This window comes from Xenopus tropicalis, chromosome 4 (genome assembly GCF_000004195.4).
Source record: "Xenopus tropicalis strain Nigerian chromosome 4, UCB_Xtro_10.0, whole genome shotgun sequence".
NCBI lineage: Eukaryota > Metazoa > Chordata > Amphibia > Anura > Pipidae > Xenopus > Xenopus tropicalis.
Genome location: NC_030680.2, coordinates 100,912,876 through 100,936,587, shown reverse-complemented (window position 1 = coordinate 100,936,587; position 23,712 = coordinate 100,912,876). Strand labels below are relative to the sequence as shown.

Below are 23,712 nucleotides of genomic sequence, written 5' to 3'. Positions count from 1 at the left end.
TATATTTTAGTAAAATATTCATTGTTTTTGTCTTTTAGTAACAGATGAGGACACCGTGAAGAGGTATTATGCCAAGTTTGAAGAAAAATTCTTTCAAACCTGTGAGAAGGAACTTGCCAAAATAAACACATTTTATTCAGGTAACTGGACAGCTAAATGCAAAATGCTCGCACAGAAAATGACTCATAGGTTATAGTTTAAATACTGACTTTCCTAATTTGCTTTTAGAAAAATTGGCAGAGGCCCAGCGGCGTTCAGCAACCCTGCAAAATGAACTGCAGTCTTCACTCGATGCACAGAGGGAGAGCAGCGCCATACCAGGCCTTAGGCAGCGTAGGAAGGCAGTGTTTGCTTTGACACATGAGGAGCGGGTCCAGCACAGAAATATAAAGGACCTGAAGCTAGCATTTAGTGAGTTCTATCTGAGCTTGATTCTGCTTCAGAACTACCAGGTATGAATTCAGCATCCTTCAACAGTCTCTTGCTGTTATCTTAAGTAGGAACACATGACTGTCCATTACATTGGAAACAGGAAATAAACCATTGTAATCATGGAAAAATGAAGTAGAAATGGGAATTAAAAGTCCAAAAACTGAACAAAATGCACTTCCACAAACCTTGTTCCTGACATACCACATGTTGCTTATTTTAGCCATGATTCCTATTGAATCAGCAGGAGCAGTGCACGTGGGTTTTTTTTTGTGTCACTCAATTTTAGTCCTTCTTTTTAAAAATGGTTATAGGTGTTTATGTGAGTTTGAGTTAATTTTTGTTTGGAAGAAGTTGTTGTGAAATGAGACTACTAAATATGAAAAATTAACTTTAGTTGTGTAAAATAAATCTTGTTTTTTTTAAAATAAAAAGGGTAATAGCACACCAAATCCAGGGCGTGTGTCAACAGAAATGAGTTAAAAGGATCCTTAATTTCATGGGGAGGCAGGGAGCAAGACTTAATCTGGAGTAAATTGAGCATTAAATAGTTTGGAAGTATAAATAAAAACCTTTGGTCGTAGTAGCACACAGTCCTAAATTGTAACATGGTGAGTCTTACATTTGTTTTAGTGTGGTTAAAATGTACTCTATGGATAGTTACGGTGAAAGAATATTTTGCAATAACTATGATTGAAATAGACTGGCATTCTAAGGACACCATTCTTGCATTCCTTTACCCGGACCTCACACGTGATTCATACAGCACATATCTCCAAGTACTAGACATACACATCTCACACTCACAGGTAAACAGAAATTTTATTCACAGCAGTCAACCAATTTCTATTTTCTTTAAAGCAGCAGGTTTCTCACCAACACCTCCGTGACCACTATCTCAGAGTAATAGGCATCATTTTATTCAAACCACTGTCTTAGCAGCAGGCATAAGACCTATACTTCTCTCATTAACAGATCTCTCACTCTATCTGGAGTCACACCCACACCTGCTAACATCTTCCAGGAGATGGTTCTAAATTGGTGCTGGAGTGGTGGTCTGTACTGAATCAAATGATTAATTGAACATTATAAAACATATATAGTTCAAAATACAAAATTTTGAAATACTTAAAGGAACAGTTCAGTGTAAAAATGAAACTGGGTAAAATGGATAGACTGTGCAAAATAAAACATATTTCTAATATAGTTAGTTAGGCTAAAATGTAATCTATACAAGCTGGAGTGAGCAGATGTCTAAAGCCAGCCATACATGCACCGATATTATCGTACAAAACCTTGTTTCGTGTGATAATCGGTGCATGTATGGCGGCTTGAACAGATGACCGATATCGATGTCGTCTCGTCAATCAGCCAGGTTAAAAGATTTTGATTGGGCACCCGAGCAAAATATACGTTTAGGGCTGATCGGCAGGTGGAGGTAGAATTTCTATTGTTTCTACCTCCATATCTGACTAATCATCCCTGAACGTCAGTGGAGGGTTGGAACGATCGTTATTGCTTCATGTATGGCCGCCTTTACACTACTTCCTGCTTTCAGCTCTCTAACCACTTAGTTAGTCAGTGACTTTGGGGGGGCGGCACATGGGACATAACTGTTATTTTATGAGAACACGTCATATTCAAAAGCAAACTAAATGAACAGTTATGTCCCATATGGACCCCCCCCCCCTCAAGTTACTGATTGGTTACTGACTGCTAATAGCTTAGAGAGCTAAGCTGTCTTAGCGCAGTCTATCCATTTTACCCAGTTTCATTTTTACACTGAACTGTTCCTTTAACATGTCAATAGGTCTGGCATTTTTAGTGTCTTGATACAGTCTTGTCTAGATCTAAAATACAGAAACAAGTATGCTACCAGTTATTAAAAAAAAAAAAATTGCATCAAATTACTATATTTATTTAATTTCCTCTCTAAGCGGTATGCTTTACTAACCTCCTTCAACACTGAAATATAATTGCTGATTGGTTACTGTGGGTTACTTCACTAGAGCATATTTATACAAAGGTCCATTTATCATATATATGGTTTGGCCATATATATATATATGTATATGTTTTGTCAATAAAAATACCTAATGTCTTATCTGGGCACCATTTTTGGTATAGTCCTGTGGAAACTCCCAGAAATAACAATGGCAGTCAGAGAGAGGTTAATTTAAATTAAATTAAGTTTATTAATCATGCCTACTTAACTCCCCACAGATTGGTAAAGCTGTATCCTCAAATGTCTGATATAGGTCCCAAAAGTTTCTCAGCAGTGGGCTTCTTCTTTTGTGTCTTTTGGGAGTGCCCAGCTATTAAACAATTATGGTCTTTAGTACTAAAATATGTAAATGAAACTGTCCCTTTCCAATATTCTTTCTCCAAAGTGTGTTTGTTAGGGGTGCTGGAAGACTTGGGGTTATCATCATACAAACGTTTGTTACTTGCAAGTATTATTTTATGTTAAGAAAGCTATCCTGCTAAAATGGAAATCCACTGTATCTCCAACCCTCACCTTTTGGAAGAAATAGATTAATGATGTGCTACCCAAACAGAAATTGGAATATATGTCTAGAGGCTGTCCAGCCCCTCTTAAAGGCATTAACAGAATCTGCCATTACCACATCACTAGGAAGGGCATTCCACAACCTCACTGTCCTCACCGTGAAAAACCACCTACGCTACTTCAAATGGAAACTCCATTCCTCTAAGCTAAAGGGGTGGCCTCTGGTGCGTTGATCGCTTTTATGGGGAAAAAAAGAACACCCCCCCCATCTGCCTATAATCCCCTCTAATGTATTTGTAGAGAGTAATCATGTCCCTCGCAAGCGCCTCTTTTCCAGAGTAAAAAACCCCAATCTCGACAGTCTAACCTCATAGCTTAAATCTTCCATCCCCTTTACCAGTTTAGTTGCACATCTCTGCACTCTCTCCAGCTCATTAATATCCTTCTTAAGGACTGGAGCCCAAAACTGCACTGCATACTCAAGGTGAGGCCTTACCAGGGACCTATAAAGAGGCAAAATTATGTTTTCATCCCTTGAGTCAATGCCCTTTTTTATACAAGACACCACTTTATTTGCTTTAGTAGCCACAGAATGACACTGCCTGGAATTAGACAACTTGTGATCTACAAAAAACCCCAGATCCTTCTCCATTAAGAAAACCCCTAACAAACTACCATTTAGTAGATAGTTTGCATTTATTTGCTTTTTGTACTGTTGTAATTGCATTTTTATTTTCTTTCAGAATTTAAACTTTACAGGGTTCCGTAAAATCCTTAAGAAACATGACAAGATACTGGAGACAAGTCGTGGGGCAGACTGGCGTGTTGCTCATGTGGAGGTGGCACCGTTTTATACCTGCAAGAAAATCAACCAGCTGATCTCTGAGACTGAGGTACCTAGTTTGTGTGTTTCTGTTACACTCATTTTCTTTGAATTATCCTGCATCTGTGATACACACTGTGACCATCTGTGCTATACCCAGACTTGGATGATTTCAACTACACTGCCCGACCATCTGGACATGTATGTTGCATTGAAATCGCAAGAGGGAATCTCAAAACTGGATAGTCCCTCCTGCAGTCCTCTCAGATCACTCCTGGTCTGTTGAAATTGAATAGCAGCTGGCAATTCACCTTCTTCACAGGTTTCTCACTCATCCGCAGATTAGAAAGCCATGGGATTTGCATTAACCACAACTAGGGTTGCCACCTGGCTGGTATTTTACCGGCCTGGCCGGTTAAATAGTGCTTGATGCCAATGTTATTAATAGGGAAAAAAAACAAAACTATAAGGACAGAATTTTGCTCCAGAAAATACCTACCTGCAACCCAAGCTCTGACATCTTGATAGTCAGCCAATACTGTAGTTAGGACCTTTGAAACAACATGTAAAATTCTGCTTACACCTCACAAGTGACAGAAAACCTTTCTGAAGTAGCCCCTTAAATGTGCTGTCCTCTGTTATGTGTACATTTGCTTGTGCAGTGTGACTGGAAAATCAAATGCAAACTATACAATCCCACTACAGAGGTATACATAGTAGAGAAGCGCATTCAGTCAGCTGCTCCAGAAAGTTTTTCTATGACTGTTGAGGTAAACGCAGGACACAACAAGTTTGAGTGTTCAGAACAGCAACATGTATTGGCTGACTGTCAGGGTCACAGGGCTTGGGTTGCAGGTGATGTATTTTGTGCAGCTGTCAATGGTAGTAAAGGCTAAGCACAATTTTGGGGTTATTGTGGCTGGGGGTGAGGGGGTTGGTTGTAAGTCAGATCTATGCAATGTGCCTATTATAGGCATATTAAAAGTTGTATGTGGTGGCAGGCATTATGTGAGAAGATGGGGGCCTCAAAACACTACCCAGCCTTACTCTAGCTCAGGCTCCGGTATATGGCCACCTTTAGTTGTTTTGAATAAAACCTTTAATGAAATCAAATAAATAATACAAATGTAATACTAGAACTGGGTATACTGTATGCAACCTTTATTTACCTGCATGTTCCAACCAAAATATACATCAAAACTGCTAAGAACAATTTCTAGTACAGAGATTGGGAATAAATGAGATTTGAGAAATTAGATTTCCTAGCCTCTTTTTTGCAGGTTTTGGATTGGGCTAGATACTACTTCCTTTGCAAACCCTTACTATTATGTGAAGTTTGATCCTTAAGCAATTGAAGCTGCCTAATATGCACGACATATGTGCAGCATTCTTATTTATTTTGCTTATTTGCAAATTCAAATTATGGTTTAGATTTAGTTCAGGATTTAGACAGATCCTTAAATTATGGACTTGGAACATCCCTACTATTTAATGTGGGCAGAAAACATGCAAGTACTTCAACACTCCAACATTGTTGGTTCCATTTTAAATTGTTAAAACAAAAAGGCAACCCATAGTCTAAATCCATGGCAAAATACCTTCTATAAAAGAAAATGGTAAAAAATAAACGAAATGCTACTCACAGACACAAAGGTGCATACAGCAGAAAGCCAACGTATGTCAGGCACTGGTTCCCTTTTCTAGTTTGCAAAATAGATCCCATGTAACAGCATGATTTTACTTACTCTTTAATTTGTTCTTTTTTTGCTTGACTAGACTGTTGTAACCAATGAGTTAGAAAGTGGGGACAGACAAAAAGCCATGAAACGCTTGCGGGTGCCACCACTTGGTGCAGCCCAGGTAAGCATGTGTACAATCAGCATTTTATTGCTTTCATTGCTTTAAATATTTTAATCCATTTCCCTTTTCTGCAAATGTTATTAATGTTAGATTCTTTTTCAGTTGCAGTCCCAGATTTGTGAATAGACAGCAGTTAAATATCTCTGTAAAATATTGTTATAGGCTTCCATATTCTTTTATCTTGCTGAGAGATAAAGTAACTGTTATATAACATGTCTGAAACTGTGGTCCATGTTTTATTTCTTGCAAGAAGTTTAATTGGTGTTAAATGTTTAATGCTGTCAAGGGCTTTTAGTACAGCCCCCAAAATTTACTGTTAGGCCATCTTACTGGTAAGTACTGCCCAATTTACTAAGTCCTTTGGTATACAGCTATTAACCCACTCACCATCCACTCATTGGAGCACATAACTTCACATACACAGACCTCTTACTTGTCACTGATTGGCTGGAACATGGCAGCTAGGCCAAGACTACCTTTTGGCATCACTTGTGACATCAATATTTTTGTTATCAAACACATCGATAGTTAGCTGGAATGTGATTGTTTAACAGGCCTTAATGACTAAGGCCAGCACACATACTGCTCTTCAGCCAATCAAGAATAAGTGTAATAAATTGTAATGTCACACACACAACTGGTTGGCTGAAGCTCTGCTGCTGAGCCCTCTCAGTTATTGTGTTCCATTTAATTAACAAAAACACTAATTATTACTCCCAATTAAGTGGTGACTGAACTGAAACAGACTTCCAACATAGGCACTGGCCACCAATAAAACTTAGAGACGGGATTCATTCTAACCCACTAAACCCATCTGAATGCTTTTTGGCAGTGATTTGTAGTCAAGCAACAACTGGGCATCCAGTGTTACACATTGATACAATTCAAGTCCTTTAAAACATTATTCATTGTACACCACTTAATTTGTACACCAGCTGGGCCAAAGCAACTGTCAATTTGTCATTTTAATTTGTTTATGTAACGAGACAGTGGAATATGCCAGATTCTGGCAGCCATCTAAATATATAACACAAGTAGTTTATTAGCCATAGGTTCCATGGTAAATCTAACATTGAAGTGTTGCAGGGACTATATACCATGTAAGAGGTTATTTCATAGTATCAAAAGTGGAAATAATTTGCAGTTTATTGTTCTTTTGATTCTAATATTATGGAAAGTTTGAGTTGGAAGAGCAGGATTATATTTAAGCCTATTATTTGTGTGAAGCCCTTTTGTTATATCTATGACTTATTTCTGTATTACTGTTTTCTTACAGCCAGCTCCAGCCTGGACAACCTTTCGTGTTGGACTCTATTGTGGCATATTTATAGTTTTAAACATGGCAATCATAATGGCAGGTATGTCTGTGAAAACTTAAATAATCTTAATCATTAAACTGTTGGTAAGATATATTTATCTTGTCTTGTAACATATTTTTAGGATACATGTTTATATACATGCCTCAGTACACTTCTTGTCCAGCTCTACAAGCACTGGATGGCGAGAAGAGCTAACAGGAACGAGAAGATGCTTTTTTTTATTCATTTTATATTTTATTTGTAACTTGTAGCGTCCTCCTCTTCTAGGTTCCCACTACCTTTTGGGCAAAGATGTGTGGCCCATGGTTCGAATTTACAGGGGTGGGTTCCTGCTTATTGAATTCCTCTTTCTTCTTGGCATCAACACATATGGCTGGCGACAGGCTGGGGTTAACCATGTCCTAATCTTTGAGCTCAATCCCCGCAATAACCTTTCCCACCAGCATCTTTTTGAGGTAAGGATTTTGTAAAGCCATAGGTTTAACCTACCACAAATCTTGAATTGTCTTTATTTTTATATAGGTAACTGACAATCTACTTTTTCCCCTGAAATTTGTATTTTATTTTTTTTTTTAAAAGCTGGGCACCACAGTGGCTCAGTGGTTGGCAATGCTGACTTGCAGCTTTTGGGGCATTGGTTAAATCCAGTCAGTGTACTTATGAATGTTTGTGTGGGTTTCATCTAGAGATGCACCAAGTCCAGGATTCGGTTCAGTATTCGGTCAGGATTTATACTTTTTCACCAGGATCAGATTTGCCAAATCCATGCATCTGGCTGAACTGAATCCAAAACCTTTAAAATCACATGACTTTTTGTCAAATAAACATGGAAAATTTTTTACTGATTGCTTCACACATGGTTTTCTTTAAACCTTCCATATCCTAATTTGCATATGCAAATTAGGGTTCCGATTCCATTCATTATTCGGCCAAATCTTTCACAAAGGGTTTGGAGTTTGGCTGGATCCTAAAATTGTGGATTCGGTACATCTCTAGGTTCACCCAGGTAATGCTTGTATGCCTGTGGAGCATACTGTACAAGTTAATTGGTATCTGATACAATTACCATAGTGTGTATGTGTATCAGAGATCTTAAAGGAGAAGGAAAGGCATTTTCTTGCCAATAGATTAGTTACAATAGTGCAAGCTTGAATGCTATATTTATTCTGTAAAAAAACTTTACCGTATCAAATTAAACAGCCCTAGAAGCTCCTTCTGTTTGTTAAAGATGGCAGCTGCCATCTTGGTCTCCGTAACTTCTCTGCTGCAGCTCTGGCTGGTGGTAGCTCAGATTACACAGCACAGTTGGGAGTGGGAGAGAATTAAGATGGGAGGGGGAGAGAGGAGCAAACTGAGCAGACTGCCCTAAAGGATTTTTCTAAAAGAGGAAGTCAGATACTGAAGAACATGTGTACTCAAAAGAAGACAATAAATCCTGTGTTACTTTTGATAGAGGACTCAGTGCAGCATTTCTGTGAGTTCTTATGGCTGTCTTTACATAGACTTCTCTGATAAAACTTACTTAGTTTTTACCTTTCCTTCTTTTTTAAATTGTTAGCTTTACTGAGGCAGGGACTGATGCAATTGATGTATTATCTCTGTCTACTGCATATGTAAGCACCATATAAATAAGTGATTATAATAGTTTAATATAACATTATTCCATTGAGGGAAAAAATATAAAAAGAAACTGAAATATGTCATTTTATATGTATTTAATTCCTGCAAAGCTAGCACATAGTTACCAAAGACTTACAGGTGTTATTGCTGCAAAAGGTGACTCTGCAAATATTTAAAATGAGGGGATGAATACAGCATAAGTTTTCAGTGCTCTGAATACCTTTGGAGGGCACTTGTAGATATTTCTGTGTTTGATTTGGGATTATATTTTATGAGCTGTGCAGATGCAAAAGAAAAAGTCAGCTGAGGAGACATAAGAGGAGTGATAATGGCGTGCTTGTGTCCATTAGATGTTTAGTATGGAAGATCCGGGACTGTTCTGCTTATTAGATTAGCCTTTCAGGAAATGCTTTTAAATTAAATGTTAGGTATGGCCTGTCTGGAACAGTAAGTTTTGTTAATTGTGAATTACAGGAATGATTCTCGTTCTTACTGTTAGCTGACCACACATACTATACTTCAAATTTCTATGGCTAATGATGAAAATGATGTACATGATGCCTTTCACTTAGATTGCAGGTTTCCTGGGAATATTGTGGTGTTTCAGCCTGTTCTCCTGCATTTTCGGGCTGTGGATCAACCTACAGATGCATCTGAATCCTTTAATTCTGTATGGTTTAATGTTGCTCTTCCTTGTCAATCCCACTAAAACCTTCTATTACAAGTCTCGATTCTGGCTCCTTAAACTACTGGTAGGTACCCATCTAGAGTTACACTTTGCCTTCTGTGCTCATTAGTGGCTTTTTGTCCTGTCCAGTTTATATCCTGTCTCACTTAAGAAAAAAAAAAAAAAAAAAACATTAAACCCTTCTGTTTGTAATGTATGATTTTTATCCCCATTTAGTTCCGGGTCTTCACTGCTCCATTCCACAAAGTGGGCTTTGCAGATTTCTGGCTGGCTGATCAACTTAATAGTTTGGCTGTTATTCTCATGGACCTGGAGTTCATGATCTGCTTTTACAGCTTTGAACTTAAATGGGGAGATAGCGATGGACTGGTCAATTCAGGTGAGAGAGCATTGCATATAGCTTACTCATATAATAGTCTGTTGGGCCTATTTATTATACTGTGTAAAATTACTTAAAAACAAAAAACGGTGTAAAAACGGTGTAAATAAATGGTTAGATGATAAAGCTGTGCACTTAATTTACACTGACTGATCACATTTTATGCTTTTATTTTTCACCATTATATTTATGGTGTAACTCTTTCAATTCAGTAGGAAAAATGTAGGTGGCTAGTTCATTCCCATGGTAAAAACAGCTATTTCTTAGCTGGAGGATAGCAGTTTCGTACGTAAAAATTTCAAATACCTGCTGCCTTTTATGCTTGAATTTTAGGCAGAAAACTTTTACACAGCATGATAGATGTGTATTTTTTCTACACGGTAATGCCTGGCGATCAGATGTTGACGAGTGGTGTATTTTGTTACCTTTTTTTATACAGCATGATTAATATGCCCCTGAAATGCAAAAAGATCTAATCAACATTAACTACAATAGTGGATTTTTTTAAAGTTCACCGCCCCAATCCTTGAGTATCATCTGATTCCTGTACTTTGCCCTTCCTCCTCCTTCAGCTGCTGCTATTAATATGCAGCCATCTCTTTAGGGCCCCTCTAGAGAACATGCTTCATTGGGTCATTTCCGATGCCTTTGCAGGTTGGACTGTACATACACTCCAGCATATGTCATTTTTTTTAAGTCGTGTAACTAAAGCTCTAAACTTTTCCCACTGCTGGTATTTCATTAACGTTTAAGATCAGTTGTGATATAATGTACTAACATTTTTAAACCCTTTAACAAATATGGATAGAGAAGTGGAATAAGTTTGCAATGAGATCATGAGTGTGAGCTTACTGTTCTTATGAACATGCTGAATAGAACCAGTTGTGAGATAATAACCTCTCCACTTCTAACAGCTAACAGTGTGTGTAACTCATATTCATATGGAGTGCGTGCTGTGGTTCAGTGTATTCCTGCCTGGCTACGGTTTATCCAGTGTCTCAGGCGGTACCGGGATACCAAGCGAGCTTTCCCTCACCTGGTGAATGCCGGAAAATATTCCACTACATTCTTCATGGTCACGTTTGCTGCCCTCTACAGCACACACAAAGGTAAGGGTTTTATCTGACTAGGCTTTCTGTTTTTTCATACCAGTTTTGCTGTGGCAAAATGGACCCTTAGGTGGTTGTAGGGTACATAAAAGAGGAGTATAATGGCAAATATCCTAGTTACCCATTTACCATTTAGCCCTACTTTTATTGTGTAGGTTAAGATGTAGCCTAAATGTTCAAGTGGTGCTTTATTACCTTGCTTTTCTTGTGGCAGACATAGATTTGTGCAAGTGCAGTAGTGTAAAATTGCACTAGCATCTACATCTAAGCCTGTTGGGGAACCAGGTAAGCAAGGTTCAAACTCTCAGGCCTGTGCAGCTTCTTCCTTACAGGAACAACAAACCTAGTCAACAAGCAAACTGAGAAACAAACCTAGCATTAGCATTCACTGGGGTTGCCTTACACTAGGGATGCACCGAATGCTTTGTAAAATATTTGCCCAAATACCGAACCCTATATAAATTCTAATTTGCATATGCAAATTGGGATAAAGATAACGGTGGCAGCGATCTTATCTTCCATGTTCATGTGACAAAAAGTCACATGATTTTAAGTATTTGGATTCGGTTCTGAGTGTGGATTTAGGTGAATCAGAATCCTGCTGAAAAAGGCAGAATCGTGGGCATATTCCGAACTGAATCCTGGATTTGGTGCATCCCTACCTAGGCACTTAGGCACCCATCAGTGAATAGGATATTCCTCATCTTTTAAGTACAGGCTGTATAAAGTCAGAACACTTACTAAAACAAAAATCAAGTCCCATGAAAAGTTGCTAAGAATAGGTCCATTTTTAACATAAACGTTTATATAAATTACTGAAATAAACCTACATGGAAATAAACACTCCTTGCAGCAATGCTTTTCTGAGCTTTCATATGAAAGGGTATGGTCTCTTTTGCTTTGATATAATCTATGTGATGGATGAATGTTGTTCTTTTACCAGTTAATTACCAGTTTTGCTTCCAGCACAATATCCGCTTTATATGCTGTTTTTACTGATAGTGGGACATTGCTGTGTGAAGATTTAGTCATGGTATGGTTTATTATTTCCTGACACATCAACTTGTGTGCTTGCTTGCAGAATGAATCAATCAGTATTTAGACTTAAAACCTCCCTGACTAGATACATATACTGTATGAGAGATAAGTTTCTTCAATTTCAATTTTTCATTCTGTCCTCTGATTGGTCATCGGGCTTGCAACCACATAAAGCTTAGATAAATTATTCCATTGATAACACTACAGGACAGTGGTAGGGTTGTGACATGAAGGGGTGGAGTCATGCCACCAAGGGCCGAATCAGGAGGGGTGTCTGTGGGATAGAGAGGAGCTGAGAGGGGGGTTTGGGGCAGATTGAAGGCATGCCATAGGCAAGAGGACTAGTTACAAATTTAATGGCAAGTACATTAGTGATAAATTTGTAATACCAACTTTGGCCTTGGCTGGTATTTTACCAGCTAGGCCAGTGAAATACTGACCAGCTGGCATCTCTGTGTGTTGTCTTCCGAACCTGATTCATTTAAAGCAGAACTAAACCCTGAGGACAACCTCCAGCCCCTTGCAGAGGCCTCTCAAACTGCCCAACTGGGGACTTCAGCTATCACTTTCCCTTGCTAAACAAAATGCAGTGTAGCGCTGCAGTGTTTGTGGGTTCAGGGGCTGCTTCTGATTATCTTCACTATGATATCTCCCTCCAGGAGCAAGATGGTGCTCACCAACCCTGCTGTGCTACTCCGCTAAACACTACTAAACACCATACACTGTGAAATGTGTTGCGCTCTTTAACCAATTTGCCCACAGAACAAACTGACTGAAAGTGTATAAGGGGCCATACATGGTTATCAGTTGAGAAGGGCCAGCTACCATATACCTACTGATTCAGTAGGTTCTCTTGTACAAATCAGGAGTGGCAGTGCTATAGACATGACCAAGGCAAGTGGTTGGGGAGGTAGGAGGACCCACTGGGAATTTTTCTCGTATCTCAGTTGACCAGTCTGACACTGTGCTTGGTGCTTTACTAATTTGTATCAATGATAATATCTTGTTTGTTGCCCACCTTTCTCTATAAATCTGATCATTTTGTTACATACATGCATGATCAGTAAAGAAAAGTAGCACTTTTTGAAGATACCATATCCTTATAAATAATATAGACAGGTATCTATTCTGAAATGCTTGGGACATGGGTTTTTTACAGATAAGGGATTTTTCCATAATTTGGATCACCATACTTTGTCTTCCAAATATAATTTAAACATTAAATAAACCCAATAGGGTTGTTTTGCCCTATGTGAACTCATGCATCTTAGTTACTGTCAAGTACAAGGTATTGTTTTATTAGTCAGGGCTTTCTGGATACCAGGTTTCTGGATAAGGGATCCCATACATCAGTGCTGTCCAACTGGCGGCACGCAACCCCCCTCTGTGTGGCCCCCCACCTGTCTGGCTGCTTTGATGGCTTACCTTTGTGTAAGATTTAAATGGTATCAGTACTGAGATTAACTGGCCCCCTGCACGGTTCACACCTCAAATTCAGGCTGTAATTTCCCTGTATTGTTTAAGCATGTAATCCCCTGTACTGTTCACACCTTTTAATCTCTGTATTGTTCACACCTCAGGCTGTAATCACCCACATTGTTCACTTCTTCACACCTCAGACACACTGTAGGAGCAGTGCAAGCATTGTGTCAGTGTATGTACTGTGTATGGCACACAAAGGCAGCATAGGGCAGGCAGAGCATGGCATACACAGGCAGCATAGGGCAGGCAGAGTATGGCACACACAGGTAGCATACTGCCTGTGTGTGTCATACTCTGCCTGCCCTATGCTGCCTCTGTGTGCCATACTCTGCCTGCCCTACCCTGCCTGTGTGTGCCCTACCCTGCCTGTGTGTGCCATACTCTGCCTGCCCTACCCTGCCTGGTTGATATCCCTGCAATGAGCACCAACCATTTGGGTTTTGCTGCGCTACCACCATTAATGTGGCCATGGTCTTGTGATAACATGGGTGCGGTTTAAAAAAGGGGAGTGGTCAAAACTGGCTTCCTTTAGCGGCCCTCCACTATATATGCTAGAGAAATTCCGGCCCTTGGCACCTCAGAAGTTGGACAGCACTGCCATACATGTATTTTAATGGTTGTTTGTCACCAAGCTTATTACAGTGACTTATGGAATCATTAGCCCAGTGATGCTGCTTGTATAATATATAATCCTTAGCATCTGTGTGGAAACTGAAAACCCACTAATTAGGTATATTTAAGAGATGAGTTTTTTAATTTGCATTTTTTATGATGCTCATTAACTATAATTTTCAGCATCTGTGTGGGGTACTGGGATTTGTATTTTAGTCACTGGCTAAATCTGCATAGACGCATGTATAAATAAACAGTGCCTAAAGACTGCCTTGTTATTTTGCCTTTCAGGGCCCTGTAACTTGAGTGCTGCCACATGGTGCCTGTACCAGGCAGACTGAAGTAGTAGCATAAGCAGCACCTCCTATGTCTGGCATAGGTATCCCAGTTTTCAGAATACAGTGGTGGAAGCAGCTAAAGTTAAGGGATGGGGGAGATGATCAATTTGTTTACACTGCATTAAAGGAGCAGTTCAGTGTCAAAATGAAACTGGGTAAAATAGACTGCGCAAAATAAAAAATATTTGTAATATAGTTGGCCAAAAATGTAATCTATAAAGGCTGGAGTGTGCAGATGTCTAACATAATAGCCAGAACACTACTTTTTGCTTTCAGATCTCTAACCTCTTAGTTAGTCAGTGACTTTGGGGGGGGGCACATGGGACATAACTGTTCAAATGCAAACTAACTGAAGAGTTATGCCCCCCCCCACTCAAGTCACTGATTGGTTACTAACTGCTAACAGCTTAGAAAGCTGTAAAGGAGGAAGTAGCATTCTGGCCATTATGTTAGACATCTGCCCACTCCAGCCCTTTTTTGCCTAAATATAAACATTTTTTATTTTGTGTAGTCTATTTTACTCAGTTTAATTTTTAAAGTGAACTGCTCCTTTAAAGGAGAAGTAAAGGTACAATTACTGGGGGGTAAAAAAAAACAAATCCCTAGTGGTTTTAATTGCTTACTTTTAACTAGCTGTTACTTTCCTGCTGGTATCTGACCCACAACAGATTCAGATTAATATAATAATGTTTGCTGTCTTATGTGGCAGAACTGTTGTACAGATTTTTTTGAGAATGCAACATGTTTCAGATTTCTAATTTAATTAGTATTGAGAATTAAAGCAGACTTGCTGTGTCCCTTGGTGCTTCTAATAAGTGTCAGTGCTTGATCTCCCCTAGGTTGTGCAATTAATTTTGCTAAAAATAAAAAGTTAAACTCAACACAGGAACAACATTTATTTGTTGTAGTTAGTTCTTTGGCATATGTACGTCTGTCTTATGTTCTGCTGCCCTCATGTGGCACTTTTAAGCTTCTTAAATATCTTGTTCTTTTCAGTACAGACAGGTGGCAGTAAACCTGGTAGTGGATAATATCATTTGGCATTGCAAAATATAAATTACTTTAAAAATATAAAAATTTCCTTTGCTAATAAATGCAGTAATATTCTCTGGCCATTTTTCCCTTGCTGAGTGTCTTCTTAATTGTGCTGCCACATTTCAGCCAGCTTTTGTGTGTTTTCTCTGTGAGGTCCTGTTTGGGCTTTGTTACCATATTTGTTCCTCCTGTTTAATGTCTTCCGTACTATTTGCTTGGCTTATTTAAATTAAATAATTTTTTCTCTATATCACAGAGCGAAACCACAGTGATGCTCAGGTATTTTTCTACCTGTGGATCATCTTTTATTTGATTAGTTCCTGCTACACGCTTATCTGGGATTTGAAGATGGACTGGGGACTATTTGATCGCAATGCAGGAGAAAACACCTTCCTGCGGGAAGAGATTGTGTACCCACAGAAGGTAGGTGGAATACATATTTAAAGTGTGTGTGTGTATGTGTATATATAATATATCCAAAAAAGACCAGCAACACTGAGTTGTATTCCAAAAAGATCAATTGTGTATTAAAAACGCATGAACAGCCTGTTCATGCATTTTAATACACTATTGATCTTTTTGGAATACAACTTGGTGTTGCTGGTCGTTTTTGGATATTTAAATCATTTACCTTGCACCCGTGGTAAGAGCTGAAGCAGAGTGCCACCCTGGGTTCGCTATATATATATATAATATATATATATAATATATAGGATATAGGATTTCCACAATAAGGCAAAAAAATATGCACATACTTGGTAATAGCCAAGTAAATGTGCACAGCCCCTTGTCCTACTTAGCGGGTATTCCGTGGAGGTAAATGCCGCGTTTTCTAGAGGTGGCATTTACCTCCACGGAATACCCGCTAAGTAGGACAAGGGGCTGTGCACATTTACTTGGCTATTACCAAGTATGTGCATTCCCCGAGGTCCGCAAACGGAGCGCTGTGTGAGCGCTGAACTTGGGACTAACACACTAAATAAGCCCAGGAGGGGGAGCACTGCCTGCTCGCAGCACGGCGTCTCCACTACTCGCAGCCCCCTACCAACGCTCAGCCCTTCTACTGCCGTCCCGACTGCGTGTGCACGCAATGAGCTCCTGCCTGTCAGGAGCTGATCACTGTCTGGCGATCGTGAAGCGACGGGCTGTAAGTATCCTCTAGGTAGCGTTTTGAAAGGCGATGGGGTGATGGGCAGGTTTATGACACCATGTACCCTCTTACCCTATCTATCTTTTTTTCTCGTTTATTTTTTGCTCTTTACACTAGCACTGTTTTGTTTTGTTTATGCTCTGTTGCCTAGCAACACTATGTCTTGGCGCCAAAGCATGCTTTTAAAAACGCCAATGTCTTTGCCTTCCTGCACTCCCTGACGAAAGTCCTAGTAAAGGACTGAAACGTTGGAAACCATAAAACTCACCGCTTGCATTTGGAAAAAAAGCTTTATTTTTTTGCCCTATTGTGGAAATCCTAAGAGTGCCGACATCTTTTACTTATCTGCAGATTAGTATATATATATAATATAATATTGTTCAAGAAATGGGCCGCTCCACACAGGACTTATCACGAAATTCAGTAGTTTATTGGAAGATACTGAAGAACTGACGTTTCGGCTACTCCTGCAGCCTTTATCAAAGTTAACACACAAGCAAAAAAACTAGACTTAAATACCCAGTGTTGTGGGAAACACAGACTGTGACGTGAACATGACGTGTCTTACAATAATATATACATGCACCAAAGTGGAAACCAATAAAGTGTCAAAACGAAAAACAAAATCACCATACATAAAATACTAATAAAATGAAATACAAAAAGTAATCATTGTCACTTCATTTGTGTTCGTACAATAAAAGAAAAAATGGTTGTTTTAAATGTCCGTATTTACTTCCTGTAGCATCGGTTAACCATATGTAGGTTCATATATGACCCTCATATGGAGGGTCAAATACATTTAACTAAAAGTTTATAATATCTCAGAAAAACAAATAGAGTGTTGTACCTTAGAATAGCAACGGAATAACCAGACAGTAAAGGTTCCGTGTATTCACCCAACACTTAACAGAGAATTCGCGATCGTGCACATATCAACAAGACCAGGGTATGAACAGTGAACACTATTATAAATTAATAGAAATCAGAATAAAAAAGAGAAAATTTAATTACCATGTGGGTAATTGCATTGGGTTCATGAACCATTACCCACATGGTTATTACATTTTCTCTTTTTTTATTCTGATTTCTATTAATTTATATTAGTGTTCACTGTTCATACCCTGGTCTTGATATGGCTCCAATTGAGACAGTGGTATTGTCACATGTGGGGGGACAGCAGAAGGAGTGTTCCATGGGCTTCCATGTTTTGTGTCTTATATGTGGCTCGTAAGGGGTTTCTATCTGACGTGTGCTCTGAAATGTTTGATTGAGTACTCATATTTACTAACCCTTTGGTTGGAATGCACATGCATATATTGTATGTCCAGATATATACCTTTTAAACTTTGATCTTTCTTTTCCATTAGGCATATTATTATTGTGCAATTATCCAAGATGTTATCCTCAGATTTGCTTGGACTATTCAGATCTCCGTCACATCCCTAAACCTCTTCACAGATGCTGGAGATATCATTTCCACTGTACTTGCACCTCTTGAGGTCTTCCGGTAAGAGCACACAAACCAAATTAGGATTTTTAGGGTTTATATTATTGCTCTGATATTTTTGTTAGAAATCCTTTTGGCCCTATGTGGTTGTCTGTGACATACTAAATCATGCCTTTTAGCCATGCTGGAAAATGCTGCTGAAAGGAAGTATTTTTATATAATGCTTAGAGATGATAATATGTTATGTTTCAGCTGCCAGGTTTACCTGTAAGGGTGATATAGTCAGCTGTGAATAAACAGTTTAGCTTCCAGGAGAGCCAAACAAGATATTTAAAAAATAACTACAGCTTAACAGAGAAGCAGCCTAGAAATGCAATGCATTATTTTTTTTACTTATTTACTAGCTCTAGGCCATTTGCCTTTAACAATGAGAATCTGTTCCTTTAAGGATGCCCCTGGTAGCTCCCCATCTTTTTTTCTGCTGTACACTCCATTTACTAAGATTATGTGCCTGGGTGCAACAGTCTGGAAGTTACAGAACATAATTAGTTAGGTTAAAAAAGGGACACGCCCATCGTAGAGTTCAGCCTTTTTGTCTAAATGAAACCTGCCTAACTGATCCAGAGGAATTTGAAAAACACCAATTAAAATTTTATAGAGAAAACTCTACTACTACTGCCTCAAAAATGATGGACCCAGTCCCTGGATACACTATGCATTAATAATAATTCCACATCTAATGTATATCTGGCCCTACAAGAAAGAGAATTCCACATCTTCTTCCAAAATTTTTCATGAGGCAACTTGGGAAAACCAAAGCAATGTGTATGTCATCTCACCTTCTATTCACATTGTTGCTGGTGGGAAGGCATTTCGGAGAGATTAGTTGCCCACAGTAGCAAAGTTTTATCACGGGCCACTAATCTCCCTGTGTCAGTGCCCTTATACGTGAGACTTTCCATCTTGGTTGCCCGCCGCTTTCTAATTCAGTAACATCTTATTTGAGCACAGGAGGGCAAAACTGCACTGTATAGTCTAGATGGGGACTTACCATTTCTTTATAAATGGTAAAGAATTGCCCTCCCCTCCTGTGAATCTGCGCCCCTTTTAATACAGCATCATCCCAAAATGGCTTTTGTTATGATAACAACTGCATCTATTCAGTTAAAAAGTTTCCCTTATGTGCAGACCTGTCATAAATCTGCAAAGGCACAATCTTCCTCTGTCATCTGATCCTCTTCTGATAGTTCTGCAATACGGATCTCGCAGGAGCATGCGCAGTCAAAGGCACAGATGTAACTGCGCATGCTCCTGCAAGATTCATATTGGTGCACGAACAGAAGAGGATTGGAAAACACGGGTAATGGTGCCTTTGAACTCTGCTGCGCAACTCTGCAGATTTATGGCAGGTTGGCACACACGGAATTTTTATAAACAGAAAAGATGCAGGAAGGAGGGCTTGGGGGCAGTGGAGGGGGATAAGAATGGGCTAGGGTTTAGTTCTCTCTTAAAGCAGAGGTTATTGCTGTGTGGTTTGGGACACAAAAGTCCCACAAGACTTAAACTATATAATAGAACTTATGTTTAAAGGCATTGGCAGAGTGATCATTTTAATCGCTGCCAGTGTTCCCTCTAAGCTGTGTACTTGTCCACACGCAAATACAAAGTTTAAAGTCAGCGAACTTAACAAATTATGGTGGTTCAAAACATTTTGTCTGAAGTCACATCATTTAGTACTAATTTAGCCGTCCGATTAATTATTAGGAATGATTTCTGCCAACACTTGTGCTCATATTTAAATCAATGGCAAGGAATGTGCTGCAGTTAGTGGCCATTTTATCTACAAATAGCACTAAAAAAAAAAAGCACTGTTTGTGCTGCGACACAAAAGGTTTTGGTAATTAGTACAATTAAATATACACTTTAAATTGAGGACATTATTTCCTCAGACTTCTTCATGGAGGTTCTTTGTTCTTAGTTGTTTTTGCCATTAATATGTATTTTTATTTTATTTGTAGCCGCTTTGTGTGGAACTTCTTCCGTCTTGAGAATGAGCATTTAAATAACTGTGGTGAATTCCGTGCTGTGCGAGACATTTCTGTTGCACCACTGAATGCAGATGATCAGACTTTGCTGGAGCAAATGATGGATCAAGACGATGGAGTAAAGAACCGAGTTAAGAGCAGGATCTGGAAACGCAGCCAAAGCATGTCCCTACGCAGGCCACGGCTGTCATCCCAGTAAGTGGCAATGGCAACATGAATGTAAGAGTTGGCTTTCAAAAATTTAGTGAAGGCTCAGGAATTGCCCCAATGTATTTAATTGCTCATACAAAAATATACATTTGTATGTCTAAATCCACTAGGAATGGCACCACACACTTATGGTATTGCTGATGAAGGGAGGGTGTCTCCCCAAAATGCTGGCTTCACTTCATAAGTCATATCTGTGGCTACTATATTGTAGTATCACTATATGCTGACACCCCTTCAGGTGTCCAGGGAACTTGAGCATCACTTGGAAGTCGCAAAAGGTGGTGTGCAGGTGAGCTCTCTTGCAAGTGCATTATTAAAGAAGAGGTAAAAGTATACCTCTCCCCCCCCACACCCCCAGTAATTATCTGATACCCCAGACTGGTGCTCCTGTTTGCTAAAAACGTGGGTCCGGGCAGGCACATGTGCAGTAAAATGAAAAGCTGGCTTTCTATATCTACATTTGGCTTTCACTCTACTCTACATCTGTCTGCCCAAAATGAAGAGAAGAAGAAGACCAAGGCATCCCCCAGTGATTATACCTTTAATTCTTTTTAAAGGGGTGGTTTGCCAAAGTACAGTTTGGAAATATAAATACAGGTATTTAAATCATATTTGCAATTTACAGTAATTAAAAAACAATGGAACATTTTCAAATATCTACCTGCAAAGTTAGTTCTGCAGGAATTTGCTGGGAGCCGCAGGCCACACTTGCTACCGTGCACCCTCCTTCTCTTGCCATTTCTGCTATTCATTGATCCGATTGGCTGAATCATGTCAGCCAATCAGAACATGGTTATGCAAATTAATGGAATGTGGGCAGTGGAGATCTGTGCCTGCACTTCCTGGCTTGGCCAGACAGGAGAGACCTAGGAGGATCTATGCCAGGGATCCCTACCAGTGGTTCATGAGCAACATGTTGCTCCCCAACCCCTTGGATGTTGCTCCCAGTGGCCGTAAAGAATGAGCTTATATTTGAATTCCCTACAAAAAGGTGTACCACCAACAAAACCTGTAGGCTGCCAGTCCACATAGGGGCTACCAAATAACCAATTACAGCCCTTATTGGCACCCCTAGGAATAGTTTTCATGCTTCTGTTGCTCCCCAGCTCTTTTTACATTTGAATGTGGCTCATGGGTAAAAAAAAGGTTGGGCATCCCTGATCTATGCTGTAGCTTAGCAGGTAGATATTTTGAAAACAATTCATTTTTTAAAATTAAACAAATTACAAATATTATTTAAATGACTGTATCTGTTTATATTTCCCAACAGTAATAAAGGTGAACCACCCCTTTAAATATCACATTTCTTCTGTCACATTTTACCAGAATATAAGGTAACAACTGATAAACATTTTTTTAGATTTATTAAGCTTCCTTGGGCAGAATAATTCTTGAAATTTATTCTGTATATTAAATCTCCTTAGTTACATGGATGCATAATAAGACTTCTATTGTTTTCATTTTAGTTTCCATTTCATACTGTAGGATTTGTAATTTTTTTCTCTTCTTTTTAATCTCTCTTAGGAGTAAGATGAAAGATGCAAAGATCCTGATCGATGACACTGATGATGAAGCGAACACATGAGAAACACAATAATAATAATAATACAGCCTCAACCATCTCTGTCAGGCTGCCATTTCCCCCACTCTGGCTTCTCTCTGCCCTTCCACACTCTCCCATTGTCATTAGGTTGGCTTTTTGCATGCCTACCTTTCACATTTTTAAACGATTCTTGCAATCCATGGTTAGAAGTAACAAGAGAAGCTGCAGACAGACCCTTCTTTGCCGAAAGCAACTAAAATGGAACAGACTGTCAGGACACTGGGGGTTGTCCATACAGACATATCATCCCACCAGTCTTCTGTTTCATCTCTTGCCTGATACTAAATGGACTTGAATTCATATTTGCAATGACGCTGTGGTGCCACAAACACCAGCTTTGCTGGTAGTGTTTTAATTTTCACAGCTGTTATTTGATGTATGTCTTCTACTCACCCCTTTTTTTTTTTCTTCCCAATTCATGTGTTTGCAGACCACAATGAATATTTTGTTTTCCCACCCCCCAGCAGTGCTGGGAGGGGTCCCACAAGTATGGGGCTGGGGGACTGACAAAGTTACAAGGGATACCTTCCTTTCATTTGTGTTCACAACTACATTGTTTTAAACCAAAGTTCATTTTGTTCTTATTCTACCCAGGTCTCTCAATCATCTCTAGTCTTTCTGACTGCATATGTTCATATCCTTAATAATTGTCTTGGTGGCAATCAGCCATTTCAGCATCTGACAGAAGCCAGTCCTGCTTAGGGCCTGAATTCTGCTCTTTGTAAGAGCTGAACACTCCCTCTACTAGCCTCAATGATTTGCACTGGGGAGTTGTGCTGTCTGACCTTGTACTTAGCTATGGGTTACACTCCCACCGTACCGCAGTGGTTAAATGCAGCCATCTCTCTCTCTTACTGCCAGAGGATATGAAAATACTGCATATTGTGGTGCAGTTAGCAGCTCATCTATGTGCTGGCTCATAACTTATGTTCAGTCTCATTGTTGCCTTTTGGGTTATACCACATTTGCCAGCAACTCCTTTCACAAGGGCTCACAACAGGGAACCAGTCTTAAACCCCCTTCCTTTGCTTTTCTCCCCTGCACTGTAAAAGATGCACAATGCAGTCACTGGACATGGGGCAGCATGGTTCAAAAGACATCGCCTACAGTTATAAGAGCCCAGCTAGGTTCTAAAGGTTAATTTATCACCTGCTCCATGAGACAGGCTCAAACATATAAAACTGCCCCACCTCTCACCTGTTTTTCCAGTAAGTGCAAGGACAATCTTTAAACTAGACCTCCTTTGGGTGACAGTTTACCTCTAGAAGATCCTAGCCCTCTTTGCTCTTCTCCCTTCCGTTTCGTGAATGGGTTGAATGAGTGAGAGTGGCTAAGAGCACTGCTGAGGTTTGTGACCACTGCTGTTTTGTCTTGCTGTAGCTGTGTACGTGCATTGCTGTTCTGCTTGGCTTCTCTTATCTGTGCGCATGCTGTGTACCTTTCCTGTTCTGACGGAAATTATCGTGTTTATAGAAAGGGACTCAACAGCTGAGTTTAGGGAGAGGGCACCAGTTTCTCTCATTAGAACTATATTGACATGAATCCATCAAAAAAGTTGTGCAAACACTGTTCCTTTCTCATTTAGTTTAATGATGATTGTCTAGATGGGAACAAAACAAATATAAAATTAGACTACTGTCAATTCCTTTGTACAATTTGTATTGAGCTACAAACAAGCAATTCATGCATTATATGAATAATCTTGGCCTTCCTGGCATCACCCTGCAAGCTGCAGAGATCATGAGTAGTTGTCTCACAGGCAACTAAACTGAAGCTGTGATCTCTCCTTTTTGATTTGCATACATTCTAGCATAAATAGTAGCTCACACAGCAATGGCTTTGCCTCTCACTTTCCCTATGTGGAGGTGCTGGTTTATTTGCTAAATATTCTAGCATTAGGACCATGCAGCAAATGACCTAATATTAATTCTTGACTGTTAATGATAGTGGGACCTGGCATGTTAGTGACTCTAAAAGACCCAAAGCAGTTAAGGGGTAACCGTGGTGAAGGAT

General features: G+C 39.4%; 1 protein-coding gene across 1 annotated transcript in view; it reads left to right on the top strand.

Moving 5' to 3' along the window:
- The window catches only part of xpr1 (xenotropic and polytropic retrovirus receptor 1), a 68,945-nt gene extending 46,683 nt beyond the window's left edge, over positions 1 to 22,262 (top strand). The window contains 13 exon segments of the mRNA NM_001016753.2: positions 39 to 140; positions 229 to 452; positions 3,682 to 3,831; positions 5,538 to 5,621; positions 6,898 to 6,979; positions 7,208 to 7,395; positions 9,133 to 9,312; positions 9,465 to 9,627; positions 10,542 to 10,736; positions 15,498 to 15,664; positions 17,762 to 17,901; positions 19,860 to 20,081; positions 21,621 to 22,262. Coding sequence (NP_001016753.1) covers positions 39 to 140; positions 229 to 452; positions 3,682 to 3,831; positions 5,538 to 5,621; positions 6,898 to 6,979; positions 7,208 to 7,395; positions 9,133 to 9,312; positions 9,465 to 9,627; positions 10,542 to 10,736; positions 15,498 to 15,664; positions 17,762 to 17,901; positions 19,860 to 20,081; positions 21,621 to 21,681 — 1,958 coding nt within the window. The 3' untranslated portion in view covers positions 21,682 to 22,262.
- Positions 22,263 to 23,712: the final 1,450 nt, after the last annotated feature.